This window comes from Gopherus evgoodei, chromosome 16 (assembly GCF_007399415.2).
Source record: "Gopherus evgoodei ecotype Sinaloan lineage chromosome 16, rGopEvg1_v1.p, whole genome shotgun sequence".
Lineage (NCBI taxonomy): Eukaryota > Metazoa > Chordata > Testudines > Testudinidae > Gopherus > Gopherus evgoodei.
The window spans coordinates 15,264,453-15,289,963 of NC_044337.1; the positions used below are offsets into that span (position 1 = coordinate 15,264,453).

A 25,511-nucleotide genomic window follows, 5' to 3' on the forward strand; every position below is an offset into this window, starting at 1 on the left:
AACGCTGTCCTCAGGAGCCGAAAAATCTTACCGTGTTATAGGTGAAACCGTGTTATATCGAACTTGCTTTGGTCCGCCAGAGTGCACAGCCCTGCCCTCCTGGAGCGCTGCTTTACTGCGTTATATCCAAATTTGTGTTGGATTGCGTTATGTTGAGGTAGAGGTGTATGTGGAGAATCTGGACTGTGTGTTTGCTGTGTTAGATACATGCTTCTCAGATGCTGGAGACATGCAGAGTTTCCCTTGAAATGTTAAATATTTGAAAACGTTAGAGGGAAAGGAGAAGTGCAATAGTTTACTTTGGCGCGATTACTTATGAAAACAAATATGGAGAGAAGCTTTTAGGGCGGAGAACACATGGAGGGAAAATATGAAGTCATGCTGGGGTCACTCCTTTTTGTGGATCCCAAGAGCTCTAGTCATGTTTGCAGCAACGGTGTTCCACACGTTGTGATGGTGTATACCTATGTGATCTGCTGAAGTGTTTTTTTGTTTGTTTTTTTTGTTTTTTTAAGAATTAGAAGAATACATATTACATACATTCCGTTTTATTTCTACTGTGTAGAGCAGGGGTTTTCAACCTGTGGTCTGCAGACCTGTGGAGATCCACGGACTATGTCTAAGGGGTCCACAAAAGGTGGCTGTTACCATAGAACAGTGGTTTTCAACCTGTGATCTTGGAGACACCTGGGGGTCTGCAGATTGTCTTAAGATTTCCAAAGGGGTCCACATCTCTATTCAAAAATTTTTAGGGGTCTGCAAATGAAAAAAGGTTGAAAACCACTGGTGTAGAAACATGCTTTTACATTGATGTATTTAAACAAAGAGAGGTACATCAGTGTAGACAACCGAGGAGCCGAGCCACATGCGGGCTGGACATGCCACAAATACAAAATTTGGGAGAGCAGCAAGCAAGACCATATCCTTCACAAACCTGCAAAGCAGTGTTAAGGGTGGGAGAGGCCATTGGGGTTCTCAAAAGTATTTCCCCTCTATGTAATAATTATTCAGAAAGTATAATTACTTCAGTTCTATGTGTGTGAGTCTATACAACAGTAAATATGACAGTGGTGTCAGAATTGTACATTCTGGGGAATAATGGCAATTCCTCTCCTGCATTCTACTCAGTGTGGTGAATGGGAATGGCTGCCAGTGTTGCTTCTCTGCAGAGGAATAAAGTTCAAAATATTAGTGTAAAGTGCTGTTGCTCTTTGGCGCTAGGACATTGTCTGTCCTTTGCCAGTCTGTGCATTCTTACTGCTGTAAATTTCCATATACACCTATGGGGTTATATAAATAATAATAATTAGCCCCTACTTTGTTTTGAGTTTCTTTGACTCTAAGGAAATGCCTCAAATGACGCTGTCATTGCTCCCAGGGCAAGGAAGACGGGTTGATTTGTTCTCTGGAAATGACTGAAGAAATATGTTAGTAGAATCCTGCTGTTGACCTAAATCATAGGCAAATTGGAACAATGAGGGGTTAAGTATGCTATGGGCGTTACTAGCCTATCTGATGTCATGAAGTCAGACAGCCAAAGCCTGAAGGGGGCCCTTTGTTGGCAGTTTAACGTAAGCAGCTCTGCCTGCACGAAGTGCTTAACGGAGTGAGAGTATGAGGGAAAGAATGGCAGAGTTTTGGAGCTGCCGCAAGAAGTAACTGCTTCCAACTTAGTAGGATTTTCTTTTCTCTCCCGACAAAAGAGTTAACAAAAGGGGAGCAAAACCTGAGTTAAGTTTCTGGAACTGGTACTATGGGCCCTGTGGATTATCTGTCTCTCTGGCTTATTCTTTTCATGGTTTTAAGAGTGCTGGATTTTTAGATCTCTTAACGGGAAACTCTTTTTTGTGTATGTGAAACCTAAGGGGGAGGGGAGAGAACACAAGCCGAAGCCAAACTAACAAATGAAAATGTTGGAGATTTGCTTGAAATTGGTGGGTTGCAAATCGAAAAAAGGACTTTCCTCTTCCTCCAGCTGCTATTTGGAAGGTAAGTTCAAAACTGTGGCTCTTTGAAGTGGATTCTGGGGGGAAGTCTTGGCTACTTGAGGCCTAACAGCTGGATTCCTAAAGTCTGGAATCCCTTTGCTTAGGCCTCTGGTATATTGTGTGACTCTGCGTTGTGAGAAGAGCAGCCAGATTGTGTGGTCGTGGACCTTAACAGAGAAGTCCTTCCTCCACTTTTGAGTTGGAGCTAGAATGGAGAGACTTCTTATTTTCAAAGTTAGCCTAAGCTCATTAGTTTATTCTCACTTATGGGGATGAGGAGAATTTTCATGGTATATGTGGCTCCATGTGTTTTCAAAACCAGGTGATTTTCATTAACTACAGTATACAAAGCGAACATGGTCCTACCATTTATGGTTGTAAAATTTCAAGGGATCTTACTGCTGATAAAATAAACAAAGCCATATCTACAGGCCTTGAATTTAGTTTTGCCTGCAGAAGGGTCTCCCTTTTGGGGGGGAAAAGGGAGCAGGGAGAGAAGCCTCTCTTGAAGTTAGGAATGACATCTAAAGAAGCCTAAATGCTTGAAAAGCATCTTACATTTCATTTAGATCACCAGAGCTGGTTGAATACTGCAAAATATTTTCTGCCAATATTCAGTTGTATTGTTTTAATTCATTTTGATCAGACCTTTTGTGTTTGCTTTCCTCAAGAGTTCATGCAACTGAGTATGACTTCCATGAATGCTCTTGGAAAGCGAATTTCCAAGTCACATGTATCAGTATTTGTGGAAACTGAATTTTAAATTTGTATGCATGATTGGATAGAGAGGATTGGCCTTGTGGTTAAGGCACCGGACTGGGAATTGAGAGATATGGTTTCCTGGCTCTGCCACAGATTTCCTGTGTGACCTTAAGCAAATTACTTAATTCCATCTGTAAAATAGGGATGACATTGCTTTTCTCCGATCTTTGTCTGTCTGATTTATTTCCCTTATAAACTCTTTAGGACAGGGACTGTCTTTCACTATGTATTTGTACAGACACCAGTGTAGTGGGTCCCTGATCTTCTTTGGGGCCTGTAAGTGCTACTGAAGTTCAAATAATATGCATTCCAGAAATATGTTGTTCACTCATCAAATCAGGGACCAGAAACCAAACCTTGTGACTTAACTTGACCAATCATGGCTAACTGTTGCTCGAGAGTCAAATATTCATCAGAGAAATGTTCCCAATTAATTTATATATGAAAAAAATCACAAAAGACATGAATAATTTCTAATAAATCAAATTGAAGAAATTGTGATTTGCTTGTAGCTAGCTAAATAATAGTCTGAATTTGTAAAATATGTTTGCTGGTTCTGAATTACTTGTTCAGCTCTAATATCAACAAGAAAAAGTGGCAAAAGCTTACTTTCCCCTGCTTCTTTCTTTTTCCATCCCTTGTAAGATTTGTTTTTCCCTGTGTTAATTAAAAGCTATCATGCTGGGAGATCCAGTAGTGGCCAGACTTGGATATAAAATAGTTTATTTTTGCCTGAGGTGACAGGGCCGAACCAGTCTACAGAACTACTAATTCTATGCAATCCAGGTCTGTGCCACTCTTCTTTAAGACTGTTTTCCTTCATAGACATAAATTTCAAGGCCAGAAGGGACCATAGTGATCATCTAGTCTGGTCTCCTGTATAACACTGGCCATAGAACTTCTCCAAAACAATTCTGAGAACATATTATTTTAGAAGAAAATCCAATATTGATTTTAAAATGGTCAGTGACTGAGAATCTTCCACAGTCCATGGTAAATTGTTCTAGTAGTTAATTATCCCTGCTGTCAAAATATATGCCTTATTTCCAGTCTGAATTTCAGCTTCTAGCCAGTAGATCATGTTACACCTTTCACTGCTAAATTGAAGAACCCATTATTAAATATTTGTTTCCCATGTGTAGGTACTTACAGACTGTCATCAAGTCACCCCGGACCTTATCTTTAAGTTAAATACAGGGAGCTTCTTGAGTCTGTCACCATAATACATATTTTCTAATCCTTTAATCACTCTCGTGGCTCTTCTCTGAACTCTCTCCAATATATCAACATCCTTCTTGAATTATGGGTATAAGCACTGGACCCAGTGTTCCTGGAGTGGTCACACTGGTGCCAAATACTGAGGAAAAATAATTCTCTATTCCTACTCAAGATTACCCTGTTAATGCAGTCCTGGGGTGCATGGGCTCTTTTGGCCACAGCATTACACTGGAAGCTCGTGTTCAGCTGATTATCCACCAAGACCCCAAATCTTTTTCAGACTCACTGCTTCCTGGGATAGAGTCCCCATCCTGTAAGTATGGTCTGCATTCTTTGTTCCTAGATGTATAGATTTAGCTGTATTAAAACACACATTGTTTGCTTGTGCCCAGTTTACCCAGAGATCCAGATCCTTCTGAATCAGTTACCTGTCCTCTTAATTATTTACCACTTTCCCACTGTTTATGTCCTATGCAAACTTTGTAAGAGATGGTTTTGTTTTCTTCCAGGTTATGGATAAAAATATTAAATAGTGTAGGACCAAGAACTGATTCCTGCAGCACTTAACTGGAAACATACCCTCTTGATGACAATTCCTGGTTTACAGTTACATTTTGAGATCTGTTAGCCAGTTTTTTAAATCCATTTAATGTATGCCATGTTAATTTTATGTTTGAGTTTTATAATCAAAATGTTGTGTGGTACCAAGTCAAAGAATGTTATATCAACAGTATTACCTTTTACCAACCAAACTTGTAATCTCACCAAAAAAAATCAAGTGAGTTTGACAAGATTTATTTTCCATAAACCCATGTTGATTTGCATTAATTATATTACTTTTCTTTAATCTTTATTAAGTCCCATATCAGCTGCTTCATTATCTTGCCTGGTATTGGTGTCAGGCTTACAGACCTATAGTTTCCCAGGCCATCCCATTTTACAACTTTTTTTTTTAAATTGGCACAACATTAGCTTTCTTCTAGTCTTCTGGACCTTCCCCAGTGTTCCAAGACTTACAGAAAATCAACATTAATGGTCCAGCAAGTGTCTCAGCTAGTTCTTTCAAAACTCTTGAATGGAGGTTATTTGGGCCTGCTGATTTAAAAGTTTTAAACCTTAGTAGTTTCTGTTTAACATCGTCCAGAGATACTAGTGGGATGGAAAAAGAGATATTATCATCATATAATGAAACTATATAATCTTTTTTCCCCAAATACAGAACAGAAATATTTATTGAACACATCTGCCTTTTCTGCATTATTATTTGATAATTCTACCATATCCATCTAGTAATGGACCAGTACCACTGGAGAGAATCTTTTTGTTCCATATTATTTATTTATTTATTCATTCATTCGTATATATAAAATAAAACACCTTATGGTCCTTAACAGTGCTGGCCATAGATGTTGTCTTGTGTCCTTTTGCTTCCCTTATCAATTTTCTACACTTCACAACTTCTGATTTATATTAATTACTAAGAGTTTCCCATTTCTTCCATTTTGTTTTATTTATATATAAAATTTATTTTTATAAAACTTCCCCTCTAAACCAGGTCAGTTTTTAAACCAGCCTGGCTGACTTCCTCAGTTCTGACTTTTTGGGCATCTAGTAAGGTATCCTTAAATGATTCCTAATTATCCTACACGTTTTTCTGATTAAATTCATCTTCCCTGCTCAGTTCACTCATAATTGTTTTCAGTTTTGTGAAACTGGCCATATTAAAATTGTGTGCGTGTGTGTGTGAAAATTGGTTGTACTTTATTCTGCTTGGACATTATAAATATGATCAAGGTTAAATTTTAGTTCTGTGATCAGTTTCTCTTTCTGTTAGGACATGGTCTAATAAAGAGTTGCTTGTTTTGGCTGGAACACTTTTTGAGTTAGGAAATTGTCATCTGTACTGTTTAAAAAATCCAAGGATGTTTTAGTACTGGCAGCATGAGACCTCCAGTATGTGTCACTGAAATTGAAGTCCCCACGATCACACAGGTTTTTTCCCCTACAGATGTGGGGTGCATAAGGAGATGGTCAGCTTGTTCCCTATTTTGATTTGGTGGTCTGTAGCAGACACTAATACCCCTATTTTTATGGGAAGACTTGAACCACATTGGGCCACCACTGTACTGCAGCTAGGTCCTTCATACAGTTTTTAGGGCCTTATGTGTTGCATACACTATAATCTTCCCAGAAAAAGTTACCACTGAGGGATGTTTTTACAGCATGGTATTGCTCTAATTATGCTGCTGTACAATGTGGTCTCATGCGTGGATACAATCAAACCATGTTAAAAAGATGATATTGAAATGTACTGCAGCCTTTGTCTTTACAGTTCCAAAATGGGGTTATAACACAGTTTAACTGAGTTGTGCACCGGCAAGACCAAATTGCTATGAGGTGGTTCCCTGATACTATAAATTGTCTTTGCTTCAGTTTCTCTAAAGCTGCTCACTATGCTCATTTCCTATAGTGGACTGGAAAATGAGTTTGGAAACAACATTTAAACACTCTTCCAGCAAACTGATATCTAGACAAATTTATTTCCCAGCCCAGGATAAAGCTGAAGTCAGCATCCGAAGATGATGATGTAAACCAACAAGCATTGCAATTGTAGTTTTAATAATCTTTACTCTCCTGCTGGGACCGAAGAGTCAGGGAATATAGATAGCATCATAATCCTGATCAGTTCTGCATCTCTCTTGGGAAGGGGATTGAAGAGTGGAAATATAACAGCATCATAGGGAAAAGAATAGGATTCGTGCCATCCCTTTCTGAAGCTTAAAGCCTGATCAAGTATTTTAGATACTTTTCAATTCTATTGTAATTTTAAGAAGAAAACTACAGTATCTGTTTCTATGCTGTTCCATTTCTCTCTGATGGACACACTTGAGCACCAGGTGGGCTGATCCAAATCACAAATTCCAGAGGGACAGGTGCAAAGCATTTGCTTATATTATTCAAAGAATGAGGACATCTGTTCCACATGAGGACGTGATCATTTTGATGGAAGCAACAGGTCCTCACCTGAGCCTATGATCTATTACAGGGGTAGGCAGCCTATGGCACAGGTGCCGAAGGCGGCACGTGAGCTGATTTTCAGTGGCGTTCACGCTGCCCAGGTCCTGGCCACCAGTCCAAGGGGCTCTGCATTTTAATGTAATTTTAAAGCTTCTTAAACATTTTAAAAACCTTATTTACTTTACATACAACAATAGTTTAGTTCTATATTATAGACTTATAGAAAGAGACCTTCTAAAAACATTAAATGTATGACTGGCACGCGAAACCTTAAATTAGAGTGAATAAATGAGGACTCTGCACCTACTTCTGAAAGGTTGCCAAACCCTGGTCTAGTAAGACCATCTTTGTAAAGAGCACCAGGAGATAAATATTCCTCAAGGGCCATAAATTATGGACTATTGCTCTTGAATCCTTATAAGCTGTGTGTCATCTTCTATTCCTCCCCAATTACATTGCGACACATTGCCACAAGACACACACACACCCCCGGGATCTTACTGTGCTTTCCCTGTCTTAGCAACATGTGGAGTTATAGGAGAGAAAAAAGAGGAAGTAGGTGACAGTCTTGTGCTTTCATGACTAACATAGACTATAAAACAGAGGTGAGCAAACTATGGCCCACGGGACCATCCTGCCCGAACTCCTGGCTTGATTGGAAGGGTGGCTTGATTGGATCACAAAGGGATCCTTGCTGAGGGCTGTGGAACCTTGCTGGAAAAACTGTGATAGTGCCTATCCTAGCAACCCCATTTTGTTGTGCTCTCTAACATTACCAGATGCTCAGCAAGGAAGAGAATCTGTGTAATTGTTTCATGCTAGTGTTATAGGTGGTGTGACTCTGAAACTACTGTTTTTAAACTAATGAAGGTTAGCTTAAATGTCACATTTCCCCTAAATCTACGTTGTTTGAATCATAGTTGAACAAAGCTGTTTGTTTTTATTTTGTAAAGGGATTCTGATTGAAAACCATATCTAAAGTGAAGGAAGAGGGTAATTACTTATCTGTGTTGCTAAGAATACCTGGAAAAATCTGACAAACTGAATTGACTTTTCAGCACTGATGCTGTTTACTGTCTGCATTTCTCTCAGCTTGGGTAATGAAAATAGACCAATCAGTTAACTTTAATTTAACTTTATAGTCCTCATGCATTAGCACAATACTGCAGTGTGTGGCTTGCAAGCACTACAGGGGAATATAACAGAATAAACCTGTATTCATTCCAATTATTAATACATTCATGAACATATTTTACAAAACATAATAGTTGTAATTTTTTTGTAAAAACAAGACCTAAATCTTGGACATACTACCATCAGGAAGTTTACTACACTAAGCTGGAACCACTGTTACTTCTGTTGTGCTCTGTGAATTCATCCACTCATGTGTTGCTACTGAACAGTCAGACATGTTGTGTCACAATGGTCTTGTCCTACAAGAATTGAAGTTGTAGGAGACTTCTGTTATATTTATCATTTAGTTTCTAGGAATGAAGATCATTGAGAGTCTTTTTTGCATGTTTGTGGGTAGGTGGAAGGGATTGAGTATTGCTTCAAAGTGCTTTGCTCTGTAGGGATGGGCTTAAGCGTGTGCTATAAATGTATTGCTGAATTGAGACCTCTCAGGTTTTTCCTTGTTTGATTAACTAAGTAGTTCTTAAGATAAGCTGGACTTTTTTCTCTCTCACGCATTCTTCCCACTGGGAAGACAAGGAAACTCTGTCAGGGAATGTGTCTTCACAGCAAGCAAGATCCTGTGGCCACTAGTCTCAGAACCTGAGTCTACAGACTCAAGTTTGCGGGGCTCATGCTACTTGGTTAAAAATTGCTGTGGAGATGCTTGGTCTAGAATTCCAGCTCTGAAGCCTGGTCAGACCATCTACACTAGTCTACAGGCTATTTTTAACTCTGTAGCATGAGCCTGTAGACCCAGCTTCTGAGACGCGCTGCTGCAGTATCCTGCTTGCTATGTAGATATATCCTGAGGGGCCAGCCAGGACCAAAGGTACAGATTTTCAAGTGTTTAGATTCAATACTATAGGATAATGGTGAACTCAGAAAAATGACCTTACATGTAGAACTGGAAAGGCATGGACTAAATGGAGAGAAATGAGTGGAGTGATTTGAGATAGAAGGATGCCTATCAAACTGAAAAGGTCAGATATACAAGACAGTAATTAGGTCTGCACTTTTGTATGGCTCTGAATGCTGGCACTGAGGAAGAGACAGGAACAGATCTTAAACACCGTGGAAATTAAAATATTAACATGCATGGATCATGATCAGAACAAACGAATTAAGGGAAATGTAAAAGTAGTACTAATTATAGAAAAAATGAGGAATCCAAGCTTAGATAGTTTGGACATGTATAAAAAGATCTGAAGAATGTATAGGAAGCAGGATGTTAAATTTAAGAAGTGGAGGGTAAGAGAAGGTTTGGAAACCCAGCTGTGGAGATTCTGAAGAACTGTTTCAAGACAGGCTGTAATGGAGGAGAACTCAAAGAGCTGACCCCATATGAATGGGACTAAGGCTAGAAGAAGATATTATTCCCACTAGGAAATATTTTAAAGTGGGAGGAGAAGAAATGTTTGTCATCTGCTCCACCTCTCCCCCTCACTCTCATCCTTATCTTTGCCAGTTTGCAGAGGCATAGTAAGTACATGTGCCAATCTGATCTGAAAAATGGAGCGAGTCCCAAATTGGGGCTGAAATATTCTTGCTTCCTTTTTTGGAAGGCTGCTAGTTATAATGCTATAAAGCAGAAGCCTTACTTAAACCTGTAAACATTCTCTATAATGTGGAAAACTATTTTGTGCATGCTGATAAAATCCTTTGTTTTCTAAAGCAACCAAAGACATAATTTCTAAACTTCTAGCCATCAGATTACGTGGATATTCTTTTTTGGTAGAATGTCTTTTTACAGTTACATTAGACCAGCCTAGGATTTGGAGCAGCCAGTAGTCATTGTCCTATTCTTGGAGAGAGCTTCTCTTCATGCACTTCAGAGGTACCAGGCCAGATTCTGATCCCAGTAACACTGACTAAAATCAGTGGATTTTCTTTAGGCTTACACTGATGTAACTGAGATCAAAATCTGGCTTTGTGGTGAATAAATTTGGAACAAATAAAGTGTATTAAGTGGCCATTGCTGCTCAGGGAAACTTTCATTTTGTTTTACCCAATCAAATAATTTTGGTTGCAGACCAATACAGCACGTGCGTTCAATCTGTCTCCTCCTTTCCCATCCTGTCCCCTGCATCTCTTCTCCCGCTGACGGTATAGTTCTTTGCATCACTGTACATTTCTGGTTTTGTTATGACCTATTAGTTATCCACTAACTTCAGTTGTTCCTGCCGTGTCACATCTTTGTTACAGACCTGGATGCTGCTTGCTACCCTTCCACATTGGCTGGGATGAGGAAGGTGGTATAATTTCATGGGAAGAGTTGTATTTGATTTCAAATATAAAACTGATCATCCAGGGACTGGTCACACATATCCACACTTTCTAGGAAGTATGTTAAGTGCTTAGCTCTTACATAGTGCTCTCCTTCTCCATAGCTCAGATGTGGGTGAGCATCATTGTTCATCGTCAAGAGGAGGAAAGTAAAACAGATTAAAATGTTCAGAATTTCCCAAGTCCCATTGACTTTCACTGAGAGTAAGGCACATCTGAAATGTTTACCCTAAGGCCACGGCTACACTACAGCATAAAATCAAAATTATTAAAACCGGTTTTATAAAACTGGTTTTATAAAATCGATTTTACGCATCCACACTAGGGCACATTAATTCGGTGGTGTGCATCCATGGTCCTAGGCTACCATCGATTTCCGGAGCAGTGCACTCTGGGTAGCTCAGTAAAAGAATGAGACCAATAACTTCGATTTCCGTCCACACTAACCCTAAATCGATATAGTAATATCGATTTTAGGGTTACTCCTCTCGTTGGGGAGGAGTACAGAAATCGATTTTAAGAGCCTTTAAAATCGATTTAAAGTGCCTTGTAGTGTGGACGGGTACAGCGTTAAATCGATTTAACACTGTAGTGTGGACCAGGCCTAAGTGATTTATCCAAGATCACATGACAAGATGGTGCCATAGCCAAGAATGGAATCTAGGTCTCCCTTGCTGTGTCTTACGTCCTAGCCTCTGTGCCATGCTGCCTGTCTAAAACTAGTTATTGCCAAGAGTCAAGAATTCTTTGCCATAGTATCAAGGGTCTACAAGCAGAACTAATGTGATGAAATTAAAAAGGGGAAAATGCCAGGAAAATACCCACCCTGATGAAGAAGCCTATTAAAAACGATAGAATTGTCTCCCAGAGGAAGTGGTGGAAGCCATAGCACTGGGAAGACTCTTAGGCTTGGCTGGAAAGAATACTAGAAAGTACACTGTGTGTCTTGTGCTTGCATTGTTGAGAGAGGGAGGGGATAGAGTAGAAAGCCTAATAGGACTTGTTTGTCAGAGTGGGAATGCTTTCACATTTCTCAAACATGATCATAGTTAAATCCATCTATAGATTTGGGGCTGTGGCTTTTTTTTTTTTCTTCTGGGACTTATTCCAGCTGTCCCCCACTTGGTTAATAGGGCTTGCTGTGTTCTATAAAGTACTTATTCAAATGTATAAATTGTGTGTGTTCTGTGGAAGCTCATTTTTAAACTCTGGAGTGTCCAAGCCTTTTTTCTGACTGTGCCAATCAGTGCAGGCTGAGTGTGACCTTCCCCTTATGAAAGAATGGAATGACTTTTTAAAAATGTATATCCAGCCAGTGGAATTATAATGGAGCAAATATGGAAGAGTGTGACCAAATGTAAATAAAATAGTTTAGGTTGAGAAAGTTTGGATCTGTGCTGCTATTCATTTAGAAATAGGTGACACCTCACGTGAACATTTGTTGTCGCACTGACTATATTAGACTAGGCTAATGAAATGTTAACTTGCAGCGCAAGTTATGGTAAAAGCCTTTGTTGCAGAAGGTTATATGAGGCTGCTATAAATTGGTTGACAGAACAGGCTGAGCATGAACTCGCTGAGTGGGACGGGTTATGAAATAAAACCTGGAATCTCCCTTCTCTTTGGAAGGATCTGTTCTACAGATTTTTTTTAATACAGATTCCATGAGGCATAGAAAATCTGAGTGGCCACTAAGGAAATAGTGGGGATAAAGAGGCAGCTATTCCAACAGTCGTCAAGTATGTACAAAACTCAGGAGTATTGAATCTTCTTCTGTTTGTGTATCTATTCTGGCTCTTAGTAGAAATTTTTGGGGAGTCGGGGAGAGGGGAAACCTTCAGATTGATTGACAGTGTGACATGAGGAGATTAATAATCTATTCTGTGTCCTCCAGCTACTCCTTCGCTCACATGACCATGTGAAAAAGTGCCGGCAGAGTTTGGAAGTCCACGGGGATGTTTGTTTTGTTGGAAGATGTGAAGTCTCTTCCTCCCCGAGGGACTGCCCAGCCATCAGCCTGCTTCCCCTTTTGTTTTCCAGTCTTGTGCTTTTAATTATTAAGGCAATCTGGTCACTTTGGTCTAGACCGGAATTCTTTGCATCCAAGAACGTTTTTTTATATATGGTCTCTAAAAGTGACTCACTACCTGGAGTAAGCAGTAATTAATGAGACTGCTAGGCCTACTAGATCTTTTAGTGTATTAACATGAATGAATGCTATGTGAGAGAGAGGCTTCTTTTGGAAGGGATGAGGAAAGTGTTTCACCAAATACCTGACTCTCAAGAACTGCAGCAACTGTTAAAATGTAGTCTGTATGTGGGCACCTATCCCGGTACAAGGGTGCTATAAAGAAGCAAGTAGTCGTGGTGTTGGTCACAGTGGAGATTTGTACAACAGTAGAGCCTAGGGGCCCTGGGCAAGTATCAGGCATCACCGTGCAGGACAGTGTACAGATAGGTAACAACAAAAGAGCGCTCCTACCCCAGAGAATTTGTCATATAGGCCCATGAAAGGATGCTATTGATGAATGAAATAGAAAAATGGGAGAGCTTGGCGCACCAAGGCACCACAAGGTAATAATAAAGTGAGTTCTTGCAGAAGAAGCAGTAGTCTCCACTCACCATCTGCCTTGTCGTTGGCAGCTGACAGTATTCAGTCAGCATCACGGCAGAGGTAAGTTATGGAGGGATTTGACTGGCTGAATGGCTTGGTAATGCTTTATTAAAATTTTTCACCTCCCATCATTGGTTCTAGCCCAGAATGTTTGTGACTGAAAAGAGGGCTCAGTGCTTTACAAATACAGTGAGGTGTAGTCAGTGCCCCAAGATGTTATCTCATTTGGAGAGGTACGGTGTGGATATTTAAGGGATTTTGATGTACAGTTGGAAATGGATACCAAGGTAAAAAGAAGGTGATTGTTCCAAGTGTAGGGAGCAGCAAGCAAGACCGGATAAAGGCCATGGCCCACAGAGAAGCAGAGAGAATAAACAACATCTTTAAGGAAAAGGGAGAGTGGCAGAGTGGTGCTGATAGGACTTTTACTTCTGCTGTACGCCCTAGTAGAAGCAGAAGCCTGAGTGACTGTGACAGAGAACTTTTTTTTAAATCGATTTTAAGCCCCAATAGGAGTGAATGTGAATAGGTTGTGCACAGGAGTATCAGAACATAAGTTTCTTGCAGAGAGAGTTTTTAAGACATTCAGAAGTCCAGACAGGATATGTCTATCTCTGTCAGGTATGGATAGTCGAAGCCTGTCAGCTTTGTCTTACATTTCTTTCAGTTATTTCTTAGTAAATTAGCCCAGATGTTCTTGAATTGGAGTTTCATTTGTTTGTGTGCTCTGTGTGTCTCCCATTGTAAAGTTCTGATAGCTAATGAGTCAAGAAGATACCAAGGGAGTGGGGTCGTGTTCATCTCATGTGTATAGCATGTACTGTGTGATCTGTGCTGGTTTAAGCCATAATTGTATGGTCAGGGAGACTCTTTGAAGTTTCCTGCTATAATAATCTCCCAGTTTAAAAGAAAAGAAAATAAGTCCAGCCAACAGTTTAGATTGTTCAGTAATCCCATTCTCACCAATCTCAAAGCTTGTGGAATGTTGTCCATGATGGTTTGAGGCATACCCCACAGAATAATTTGCAAAAATGTATTATCAAGAAAACTAGTCTTCTAGACTTTAGCACTGTAAGTTGCAGTTGCTTTTAATGTTTTGATAGTGTCATCTGATGGTCTGAAAATAAACAAGTAACTTGGTATCTGTATATAAAGAATCAGTTTTGACATCACTGTGGACTAGGGGTGAGAGCAGGACTTTTGTGGGGTACTGTAGCCTCACTCCAGTATCCTGATTCATGGACAGGCCTAAGCAAATCCCCTGCTAGGCCTCAGTCACATTCTAGCTGGAGGTGAGACTACCTTGGATTTCCTGCCTTCCTGTTGAACAGTCCCCAGTGGGAGGCCTTTTCCTTCCTATCTGAGGTTATGGTACATCCCTCAGCATAAATTACACTGCTTGCACCGTATCTGGGGGGAGTAGATCTTTCATGATAAACCACTTCTTACTGATGCTGTGGATCAGTCACCTCCAGCTGTTTGCTGTCTGTTTATTCCAGGTATTTACCAGTCTGATGATGTAACTCACTTTGGAGTAACTCCAATCAGTGCAGCACCCTGAGTTGATAAGGGGAGCTTAATGGGCTTGACAAGATCAAAGTATTTTCATGGTAAAATTATTATAGCTTAATTTTCTGTTTCTTCCTTTTATTGTCCCTATTAAAGCAGGTCTGGAGCATTAAAATATGTATCAGCATTACACAAAAAGGAAGTATTGGGGTAACCGTGTTAGTCTGTACCCACAAAAGCAACAAGGAGTCCAATGTCTACAGATATGCTTTTTCTAAATCTCTCAGTTGTTTTTTGACCTTTCAGCATTTTATATTTTTTCTTTTGTGAAGCAATATGATTTGACTTCTTGATCTGCTACATAAATATACTTCCCAACAGCAAGTATTTGGCTAAGAAAGTAGGCTTAATTATGTGTATAGATATCTTTGAATTTAACCAGTCCAAATAATTATAGTAAACTCTAATAATACTACAGTCTCTTAGCATGTATGTATCTATCTTGATGACTTGCACCAACATGCTGCGGTTACTGAATTTTTGTCAGTTGTTGAATAATAACTTTTTTTACCACCACATACCCTAAAGCAAACAGATCTAACTTGATGAAGTCTGGATTTTAGCCATTCTCCAATGTAATAACAATCACTGCACATTCACTCCACTCGTGTGTAGTATCCCCTCTACATAGAGTTTGAAACCTCCTTTCCACTAGTGTTGGTTCACTTTCTAAATAGCTCCCAGCTTGTTTCACAATCATGTTTCTAAAAGTTTGGAGTGATTCCCAAATACTATTCCCCACTTGCATCTGAGAAACTCCAGCTGGCTGTAGTAGTAATGGTCAATCCATGATCATCCTGAGCAGGAAAGGGGACCTGAACAAAAGATTTCTTGGAGCTTCCTGCATCACAAAAGGGAGCCAGGGAGGATGTGAGAACTGGTATTTTCTTGGAAATGTAGAACAGTTTTCTTCAGATCGAGGGCATTACACTCCCCCTCCTTGTCTTGGGCATCACACAGCTGGAGCTCGACTCCAAGGCCTGGTCTAGCCTAGAAAGGGTTTGCCAGTATAGTTCATACTAGTTCCTCAACCAAAATAAGCAATACTGTCAGAAGGACTTTTTTGCTATATAACTGCATCTATACTAGGGCTTTTTGCTGGTATAAAAATGTCATGAAGAATCACATCCCTTACTGACATTATTGTACTGGCAAAAGTTTGTGGTACAGTAACTCCTCGCTTAACGTTGTAGTTCTGTTCCTGAAAAATGCGACTTTAAGTGAAACGATGTTAAGCGAATCCAATTTCCCCATAAGAATTAAAGTAAATGGGGAGGGAGGGGGGGTAGGTTCCAGGGAATTTTTTTCATCAGATAAAAAACTATATATTATATAGACATACACACAGTATACGTTTTAAACAAACAATTTAATACTGTTCACAGCTATGATAATTGTGAAGCTTGGTTGAGGTGGTTAGATGGTGAAAGAGGGAGGGATATTTCCCAGGGAATGCCTTGCTGGTAAATGATGAACTAGCACTCGGCTGAGCCCTCAAGGGTTAACACGTTGTTAATGTAGCCTCTCACACAAGGCAGCATGAACAGGAGGGAGGGGTGACAGCATAGCAGACAGAGACAGACACACACCTTGTGTGTGGGAGAGGGAGAGAGATGCACACTGCCCTTTAAGTAAGCTGACCCACTCTTAAGTGCACTGTCTTTTTAAGTGGATCAGGAAGTTGAGACAGCAGCTGCTGCCCCAAGCTCTCTCTGTCTCTCTCCATTCATGTCCCCTCCCTGCTATATATGGAGAAGGGGTAAACAGGATGCAGGAACGGGGGTGGGGGACACCCTGACATTAGCCCCCCCCCTTCTCCCGCTGCACAGCAAGCAGGGGTCTCTGGGAGCAGCTCCAAGGCAGAGGGCAGGAGCAGCACATAGCAGTGCTGGGAGGGACAGCTGAACTGCCTTGATAGCCTGCTGGGCGGCTGCAGCACATGGAACTTAGGGGAGCGGGGAGTTGATAGGTGGAACTGATGGGGGGCTGCCGGTCGACTCTGATTCCAAGCCCCCACCAGCTAGCTGCAACAGGCGGTTTTTCCTGCAAGCAGTGGACAAAGCAGGCAGCTGCCAAACAAAGTTAGAAGGGAGCATTGCATGTTCCTTAATTGATCAGCAATGAAACAATGTTAACCGAGACGACTTTAAGTGAGGAGTTACCATATACTCCTGGCCTGAGATGCCCCCCTCCAGGCTGCTGCCATGTGAACCCCAGAAAGAAAGGCTTAGAACTTATTTGTGGCAGCAGAGATGAGGTTGGGTGTATGCTGAACTAATCCATTCTACAACAGTTAGGAGAAATTTGCAGCAGCAACTTGAAGGTTCTCTGCTGTGCTTGGACTAGCTTGAAATTTTGAGTGGCTCTTTCTATTGAATGCTAACAGTATAATGTGCCACTTCGTACCAGAGGCCTTGAAACTGTTTTTTCATTGTGAAGACCAACTGTCTGGAATTTTTCCCTTGAGGCAGCTGAAGGCATCACAGACACCTACAAATGTGCAAAGAATGAAAGAAAAATGGTCCCAGCTCTGCTTTGTGCATGTCACCAGCTGCTGTCGAAGGAAACACAGCCTTGTGCTCTGAACTAGTTAGGTAAAATAATGAAGAGGGAAGGTAGTTTCTTTTTTTTTTTTTAAAGTAGAAGTACTTCTAATAGTAACCTCTGTATATTGTGCCCCATAATCATTGTCTTGTGTGTCTTATAATGATTTGGGATCTTTGATTTTTTTTAATTAAAAAAATTTTAGCAGATTTACCTTTGTTCTTAAAAATAAATAAATCTGACATCCAGTAGGTATTTGAGCCAAGACAAACACCTGTCAGGGATGGTCTAGATAATAATTTGCCCTGCCATGAGTGCAGGGGACTGGACTAGATGACCTCTCAAGGTCCCTTCCAGTCCTATGAGTCTTTATGACTTGCAAAGCAGCAGGCAGGCTATGTGAATAGAAATTTACTGAAAGGGAGAAAAGATGTCTTCTCTCTTCACCAAGGCAGGGAAAATGCATCTTACAGAAAAGAATGTGGGGACCCTATTGCACAAAGCTGTGGAGTGAGAGTGCTCCATATGCTCCATACGATTTGTATTAAGGTAATGACCATTTTTGCCCTCTGCCCATGTACATGAGGACCACAGATGTCAAGAAATGAAATAAACGAGAAACTCATAATAGGTGCAAAAAACAGATGGCTTTTATCAGCAAGATTGAGCCTATTTTTTTCTTTTTTCTCTTCTCCTCCAGAAGCCCTTCAGAGGCCAGTAGTATCCGATTTTGAGCCCCAGGGTCTGAGTGAAGCAGCCCGTTGGAACTCGAAGGAAAATCTCCTGTCTGGTCCTAGTGAAAATGACCCCAATCTTTTTGTTGCACTATATGATTTTGTGGCGAGTGGGGACAACACTCTCAGCATAACTAAAGGTAAGAGATCTCCAGGGGGTGCTTTAGATCATCTGCGACAAGGAACAAGAAAATTGAAGTCAGTCAGGAATATTTGAGTTCATAATCCCTATGAAACCCATCAGTGTAATCATTGTAGGGGAAATTGTCCTAAAACAAATGAAGACACAAGGAAAGAGCCTTTTAAATGGGATAGTCTGCTTAAAGTGTGCACTGGGGGAAGAAAATTGTATACTAAAATTAAGCCCTTCAGTGGAAGCAAGGATTTAAAGCTGGATTAAACCTTAACTGTACTTTTAAAGTACTTTTTAGGGTATGGTCTATAGCTTTATAACTTTCATTAAAATGCAACTCTTCTCTGAAAAGTGACTATATAAAAATATCCCCTCCTTACTCAGAGGTTCTATGCCATATGTGTACTTGAAACCACATCTGCTTGCCTTGCTAATCAATAAATTTTTACTCCTTTTTCTCCCATGTGTTAGCCCTGCAGAGCCAATGTAGCTCAGGTACAGTTTGCTGGATTCTATTCTGGTTCATGCATTAGCGAGAGAGTTGTTAACTTTAGGCCTTCAAGTCTACTAAGGCATTTAAGCACGTATATAACTTTAAACATGTGAGTAGTCCTATTGGCTTTGACGGATATATTTGTGTTTAAAGGCACACACATACCTAAGTTCTCTGCTGAATCAGTGCATATATTCTGATTGCAGAACTTCGTATGGTGATGTGTGAGCCAGAAGGAACGTAGCTTTTCTCTCAGATCCCAGGTTTGCCATGTCTAATTATATTTTGTTTTTATGTGAAGGTGAAAAGCTCCGTGTCTTGGGCTACAATCATAACGGGGAATGGTGTGAGGCCCAAACAAAGAATGGGCAGGGCTGGGTACCAAGTAACTACATCACCCCAGTGAATAGTTTGGAGAAACATTCCTGGTACCATGGACCAGTGTCGCGTAATGCCGCCGAGTACCTGCTGAGCAGCGGAATCAATGGCAGCTTTCTGGTGCGGGAGAGTGAGAGCAGCCCAGGACAGAGGTCTATATCACTGAGATACGAGGGAAGGGTGTACCACTACAGGATAAACACTGCATCTGATGGAAAGGTAGGAGTTAAACCTTGCAAGCTGCAAAGGAAAAACCATTCTGGTCCACTTCAACTGCTTGCTGTAGCAAGGGCCCAGTACAGCTCCCACTGAAGTCAACTGAGGGTTTGCCATTGACTTCAGCAGGAGTAGAATCAGGTCCTACATATTGACCTACAATATCTAAACAAAGAGCACTTCAGATATTTTTATAGCCATGTGTCAGCAGAGCTTTGGGAGAATGTCTCCTTTTAACAAGCCCCTAATAGGTATTAGTATGTCTCAATTGTGAAAACCTTGGGCCAGATTAATCCTGATGAAACTCCATTAATGTCTTTAGTGGAGTTATACCAGGAATGAATTTTGCCCCATAGGTTCAAGTGGCATAATATGGACTTAAAGGGACATTGTCAAGTTAAAAGTCATGTCTTTTAAAAATAGTCTCTGTATCTATGTTCCTAACAACACTTCAGGTTATTGGAACCAAAATAATTGAAAAGCTATCATGTTCTATCATGACAGAAACAAGGTGGGGGAGGCAATATCTTTTACTGGACCAGCTTCTGTTGGTGAGAGAGACAAGATTTCACACTTACCCACAGCTCTTCTTTGGGTCTGGAAATCCCAGTTAAATGACACTTTTAAACAAACTGGGAATCCCAGACCTGAAGAGAAGCTCTTTGTAAGTTTGAAAGCTTGTCTCTCTCACCAACAAAATTTGTTCTGATAATCTACCATGTCTTTCTAATATTCCGGGTTCAATACAGCTACAACAGTTGATGTGCTATCGTTGTTTATTGCTTTTTGTCTTCTGTTCTTCATTTCATCTTGGATAATGAAAGAAAGGTTTAGCACTGTAGTTTCACTTTTTGTATATGGCCAGTTTCTCATCTCATTCACTTTCAGGTTCTTGTGCACTAGCAAGTGCTACTGTAATCAGCTTGTGAATGCTGCAGATAAATGTTTGTTTTAAAGGGTTATTTTCCTTAGGTTTTTGTTTGGATTTTATCAAAACATTTCCTCTGGCACTGGGGTTTGGAACATATTGTTTTTAATTAATCTGAATTTTAGGCCCTGTTGGATCATGCAGTATTTCTTTAAATCCAGTCTACTTGAGATGTTGCAGTGTGGCTTGGGGGCATGGCTATTGGTGTTCTCCATGAGGCCACTTCTGCCAACAGCTAGTAGTTTAAAGATCCCTTGCCATTTAAAAATACATACATTTTAAAAAATCAGCAACAAGGGGTTCCATGGTTCTGGTCCAGGCCAGCTTTCCTTTGCCCACTAAGGGCCTATTCCTGTTGACTTCAGTGGCAAAACTCTCTTTTATTCCACTGGTGCAGGGTCAGGTCAGTAAAACAAACTCTAGTTTCTGCAATGCTGAGTACTTAATGGCTTCTCTATTTGTCCAACTCATCACTGTGTAAAACCATTTTAAGACACTTCAAGGAAAGAAGCTTATAGAAAAGCAAATGTTCTGTAATGAAAATACTTCTCAGCTGCTTGAATGAAAAGCTTTGTAATTAGGGTAATGTTGTAAGGTTTGTCAAGGCAATGTATAGGTACTGTGGTCTTTTCCCTTTTCCCCTGCTCTTCTCTCATTCAGGATGCAGCCAAGCTCCGCATGGTTGAAATTAGCGAAGTGAAATGGTCTGTGCTATGTACTTAGAGTTTATCTATATAACACTTAGTTTGTGGCAAGCTGGGGTTTCAGTCTATCTCAGACTAGCCTGCCGCCCACTGTGTCCATGTAGACCCTTCCTGCCACATACTAAAAGTTCTGTAGTGCTCTTTGATCTACCACGCTTTGAAATGGGAGTAGATTAAAATGTACTAGGGAACTTTTAATGCACGGCAGGCTCATGCCAGGTAGATTTATGTCCAGGCTTGCCATGTGGGGGTCTACACTGCATTGTAAACCTGGGTCTGTGGAACCCGGGCTTATAAACTCAGTGTTTCCAAGCCTGCACTTGAGCATCCACACTGCATTGTAAACCTGGGTTACAGTTGTTGGACCTGGGTGTCTCAGCCCTACTAATATGTCCATACTGCACTTCTCAGACTTTCTGACTCAGGTATGCAGCTTGAATTGTGTCCATACTGCAAAATGGCGGGGCTTGGACCAGAATCACAGAGGGACTCGGGCTCTGCCCCCTTGCCCCCCTTTCTGTAGTGTCCTAGAATCTGGGTCCTTCTGCTCATGTTTGGACAGAAGTGGGGCTTGGGCTCCAACCTGAGTCTGAGCCTGTAGTTAGAGTGCAGTATAGATGTGCCCTAAGTGTTCATGTAGACAAGCCCGCTTAAAGGATGGTCGGGAATATTATCCTTTCTCTGTGTCTAGAAGTTTGATGTTGCTTCTTTCCAAATTGGTATTGGGGATATGTGTTGCTTGCTTATGAAGATGATTAGCCAGATCCTCATATGTTGCAAATGAGCGTAGCTCCATGCCCAGTTCACTGCAGGACGGCGTGCCACATGATCCCCATGGTAGCATTTGGAGAGTTTGGTGCTTGGAAGCTTGCATCTTGGCAGAGCTGTTTATCCCAGGAAACAGTCAAGCAGAGCTCAGGTAATCAGCTCAGATCTATACTAAGCAGGTTAATGGTTTCTTTTCCCCAGAGTTGTTCTAATTGACATTGTTGAGAATAGGCGCAGACAAGCAGAATTCATTAAAACAAACCTGTAGCTGACAGTCACATGAAATACAAAAGCTGTGGCGGGGGAGGGGAAGAAGGTAATGTGGTCTCTACCAGGGACAGAGCTAATGTCCGAGTCCTTACCAGGTGAACTGGCCAGGTCAGACGCTTGCATTCTGAACTGCTGGGTATCAAATTATATTAACCACTCTGCAGTAAATCATCTCCCTCCAAAAGGAAAAGCAAATGTCAAAGCCCTTCCCCATAGCTCTCTGGGCATCTGGGGCCTTCTCAGCTTGCTGTGTCATTAGTCAGCCCATCTGAGGAATTTAATACTGCCAGCACTACGGTTAGGATGAATGGTGGTGGTGGGATCATATCCTGTGACTGAGTGAACACAGTGTCAGGAGAAGGAGGTATTACAAAAATGTGTGGAACAACTGCTGCTTGGCATAAAAATGTGCCTTCCACTTTTTTCCAAAGGAAAATGGAAGGGTTAGGAAAGGCCAGATAGAGACAAATGCTTTTTAATTTTAGCACCATTTAAATCAAACCCACGGGGGTTCAAGAGCTTAGAAAATAAGATCTTCAAGAAGTTTTCTCTTTACTTCCCACTTCACTGGCTCATCTTCACCCAGCCCACATCTGCCTTAATTTAAGGAAGGTGTTAAAAATGTTCCTTCTTGGCTGGTTGGCACAGGGCAGCCAGGTTCAGGGTAAGCCACTTCCGTCCTGCAGAGAGCTTGATTTTCCTGAGTTTGGTTGAACTTGAGGCCAAGTCCTCCTATTGAGTAGCCAAATCAAACAGCATTGTCAAGCTGGCTTTAAAATCTTGTCATTCTCCACATATAGGGTCACAGGACTGTGCATCTTATATGGTTCTCTCTCTTTCCTCTGGGACTTCCAGTAAATGACCATGATGGAAACCCATCACTGAAACTCTGATGCTTTTATCATGGCTACCTGTGCACTTTTTGTTTTGTGGTGGTGATTATATATTTTAATTTTGTTTTTGCAGTTGTGGATGATGAAATCTATTGAGGTTACATATGCATCAGAAGGCAGGGTGGGTCAGCCCTGGAATCCAATGAGACTTTCCTGGGAGTGGGTGAATGTGAAAAAGCCATAGCAGAGAAGGGAATGCAGCTTGGTGAGCAGCTTATCTGTGCAGGCAGAACAGACGGGAGACCCTTGAAGCAGGGCCAGCATCATGGTTTTTCTGAGACTATACAAGAATTGCCTGGGCAGCATATCAGCAGTGCAGCCAGTTAACAATTTATATGAACATTCCATGTGACCCCACGCATTGCAGAAGCCTAAAATCCATTATGTCTATACAAAGGTCTGCTGTCAGCAGCAACAGAGGGTCCCTGGTGCAATTTAAGAACATAAGAACGGCTGTACCAGGTCAGACCAAAGGTCCATCTAGCCCAGTATCTGTCTACCGACAGTGGCCAATGCCAGGTGCCCCAGAGGGAGTGAAGCTAACAGGCAATGATCAAATGATCTCTATCCTGCCATCCATCTCCATCTTCGGATGAACAGAGGCTAGGGACACCATTCTTTACCCTTCCTGGCTAATAGCCATTTATGAACTTAGCCGCCATGAATTTATTCAGTTCCCTTTTAAACATTTCTTTGACAAACAGGTTGGGCGACTGTGAATATTTGGGGAAAGAGGTCTGAGGAAGAGAGAGGTAGCACTGAATATTTGGTCAGAATGTTTGTGGCTTATTGCGTAGCATAGCCATTCATAGCTGCTGTTTGTTTCATTTTCTTCTGATGCATGCCACAAATTCCAGATATAGATTTGAAGACATCAGCATGATTCTGGTTTCCATTAGTGCTGATGGGAAGTAAGGCTTTCAGGATTGAATTTAGGATTTGAGCATCAAGAGGAGAGAAAATCCCTGTCTACAGAAAAGGTGTACAGTGACGTTTTTATTTTTGGATCCATTCATGAATAATAAATGTTGTGCATGCAAAAATGTGAGGAAGTGTAGTCTTGGGATCTGAGCTGAGGACAGAGGAATCCGAAAATCTATTTCCTGCTTTGCTGTGGACTCTGTGTGTGACCCTTGGAAAGTCATTTGAACTTCCGTGTCTCACTTTCTTCATCTGGATTTAAAGAAACACTGTACCATCCAATTTGGCCTAAAATTTAGATTAATTAAAAACAATATTTTCCAAAACCCAGTGCCAGTAGAAATGTAAAATGGGCACATAATCTGCCACACAGGAATATTGGGAAGTTCAATTCCAATATATATAGTGCTTCCAAGACTGTAAAATGAAAACCAACATTATAAGACCAAGAGCACATTTTTTTTAATGCAAAGGACTGTCAGCTCAACGTGTGCCAGAGGGATCTTGAACTATAGTCTACATTCTTTGTTGCACTCATCAGTGTGGTGTCTGAACCGTTATTATCAGAGGAGAAGTTGCTTTCATACAGATACTGTCTGCTTAAAATATTGGTTGTAGTAGCTTGGAATAGTTGATAAAGGAATCCTAGTCCCACTAGGCTGCTCCACTAACAGCTGGCTGTTCCTTGCTATGCTGCATTGCATCATTTATGTTGGTTCATTTTTCTGTGTGTGTGCTGATAGTGCTTTCACCTCTTCTATTATGAAGGGTTTTTTGCACTTTACTGAAGAATGTTGTCTTGACTTTTGTAGGGGGTTAGAAAACGTCCCCTTTTGAGCCAACTCTGCCTTCTAGATAGATACAGACTTCCTGCATGAGCCTTACCAATGGCGAAGGCAGCTAAAGAAAAGGAAGAAGAGACTGTAGATCTTCACAGTTCATTGGGCAAAACTCCCCAGCTCAGAATGTCTATATGCGTCCATTAGTCTTTATTATTCCCTGAACGGTTAATTTTGTGGCTTTTATTCAAGTGGTTTTATAGAAAGACTAGCAGTTGGGCATGCACGTATGCCTCTCTTCCAGTAGCTCAAAGGATATTTTCCTCAGAAGAAATGCCATTTTAGACCAGGATTATGGCCCCATATCAATGGAGGAGGGTGTCCCTACAGCACAATTATCTTCTAGGCACCAAATTTTGCATAGATGTTACATTTCCCAGAAACTTTACAGAGGACAAGACTCCTGTAATTCTTGTTTAGCCTGAAAGATAGTAGACACAAAGGGCTGCAACAGCATAACATATTTGTGACTCATGCTGTGGTACAGAGACTGACAGAGAACATGAGGCCGTGACTGCAGATTACACATTTCAGTTTTGCCCTCTGGGTTATGGTGTGTCTGGCTAAGCTTTTACCTTTTTTTGCATTGTTTCAGATAAGTCCCTGGAGCACTGGAAGCTTCTGCCCATTGTGACTAACCTTAAGGGTTACTATATGTATTTAACCATTTGTCTGACCTGTTTGTGTGTGTCATGAGATTTAGGGAGATGTCGGGAGAAAACTTTTCTTGCACCATAAGTCTTCCTCATTTTAAGGCTTGCTGTCTGCTTTCCTTTATCCTTATTCTCAGTCTCTTCCCTCTCACCTTCTTTAACTCATTCAGAGAGACATTCTGTCATCTCTAGTCCCCAGCCCTCCCCTGCGTGGGTGCACTGAACCAAACACAAATCCAGAAAGCCAGTGGGATTAGCAGGGTTTAAGATAGAGACTATGCTAGGCCTCACTTTCCCCTCTGATTCCCTTCAGCTTCCCTGCTGAAGATGCATCTCCCTTGTCTGACAGGCACACTACTGCTCTGCCTCCTGCTAGGCTGGTGATGGTTTTCTTTGAATTGGCTCCATG

The 25,511-nt window shown here is 41.0% G+C and overlaps 1 protein-coding gene across 9 annotated transcripts in view; it reads left to right on the top strand.

Annotated features, from left to right (window-relative positions):
- Positions 1-25,511, top strand: part of ABL1 (ABL proto-oncogene 1, non-receptor tyrosine kinase) — a 118,568-nt gene that overhangs the window by 73,444 nt on the left and 19,613 nt on the right. For 6 of the 9 annotated variants that reach the window (XM_030535323.1, XM_030535322.1, XM_030535326.1 and 3 more), the window contains 2 exons: positions 17,873-18,046; positions 18,834-19,129. The exons of 1 other annotated variant lie outside the window; for it this stretch is intronic. In XM_030535323.1, coding sequence (XP_030391183.1) covers positions 17,873-18,046; positions 18,834-19,129 — 470 coding nt within the window. Of the gene's footprint in view, positions 1-1,558; positions 1,990-14,558; positions 14,670-17,872; positions 18,047-18,833; positions 19,130-25,511 lie in introns of those variants that run through there. 2 more of the 9 variants (XM_030535328.1, XM_030535330.1) reach the window with 2 other exon arrangements.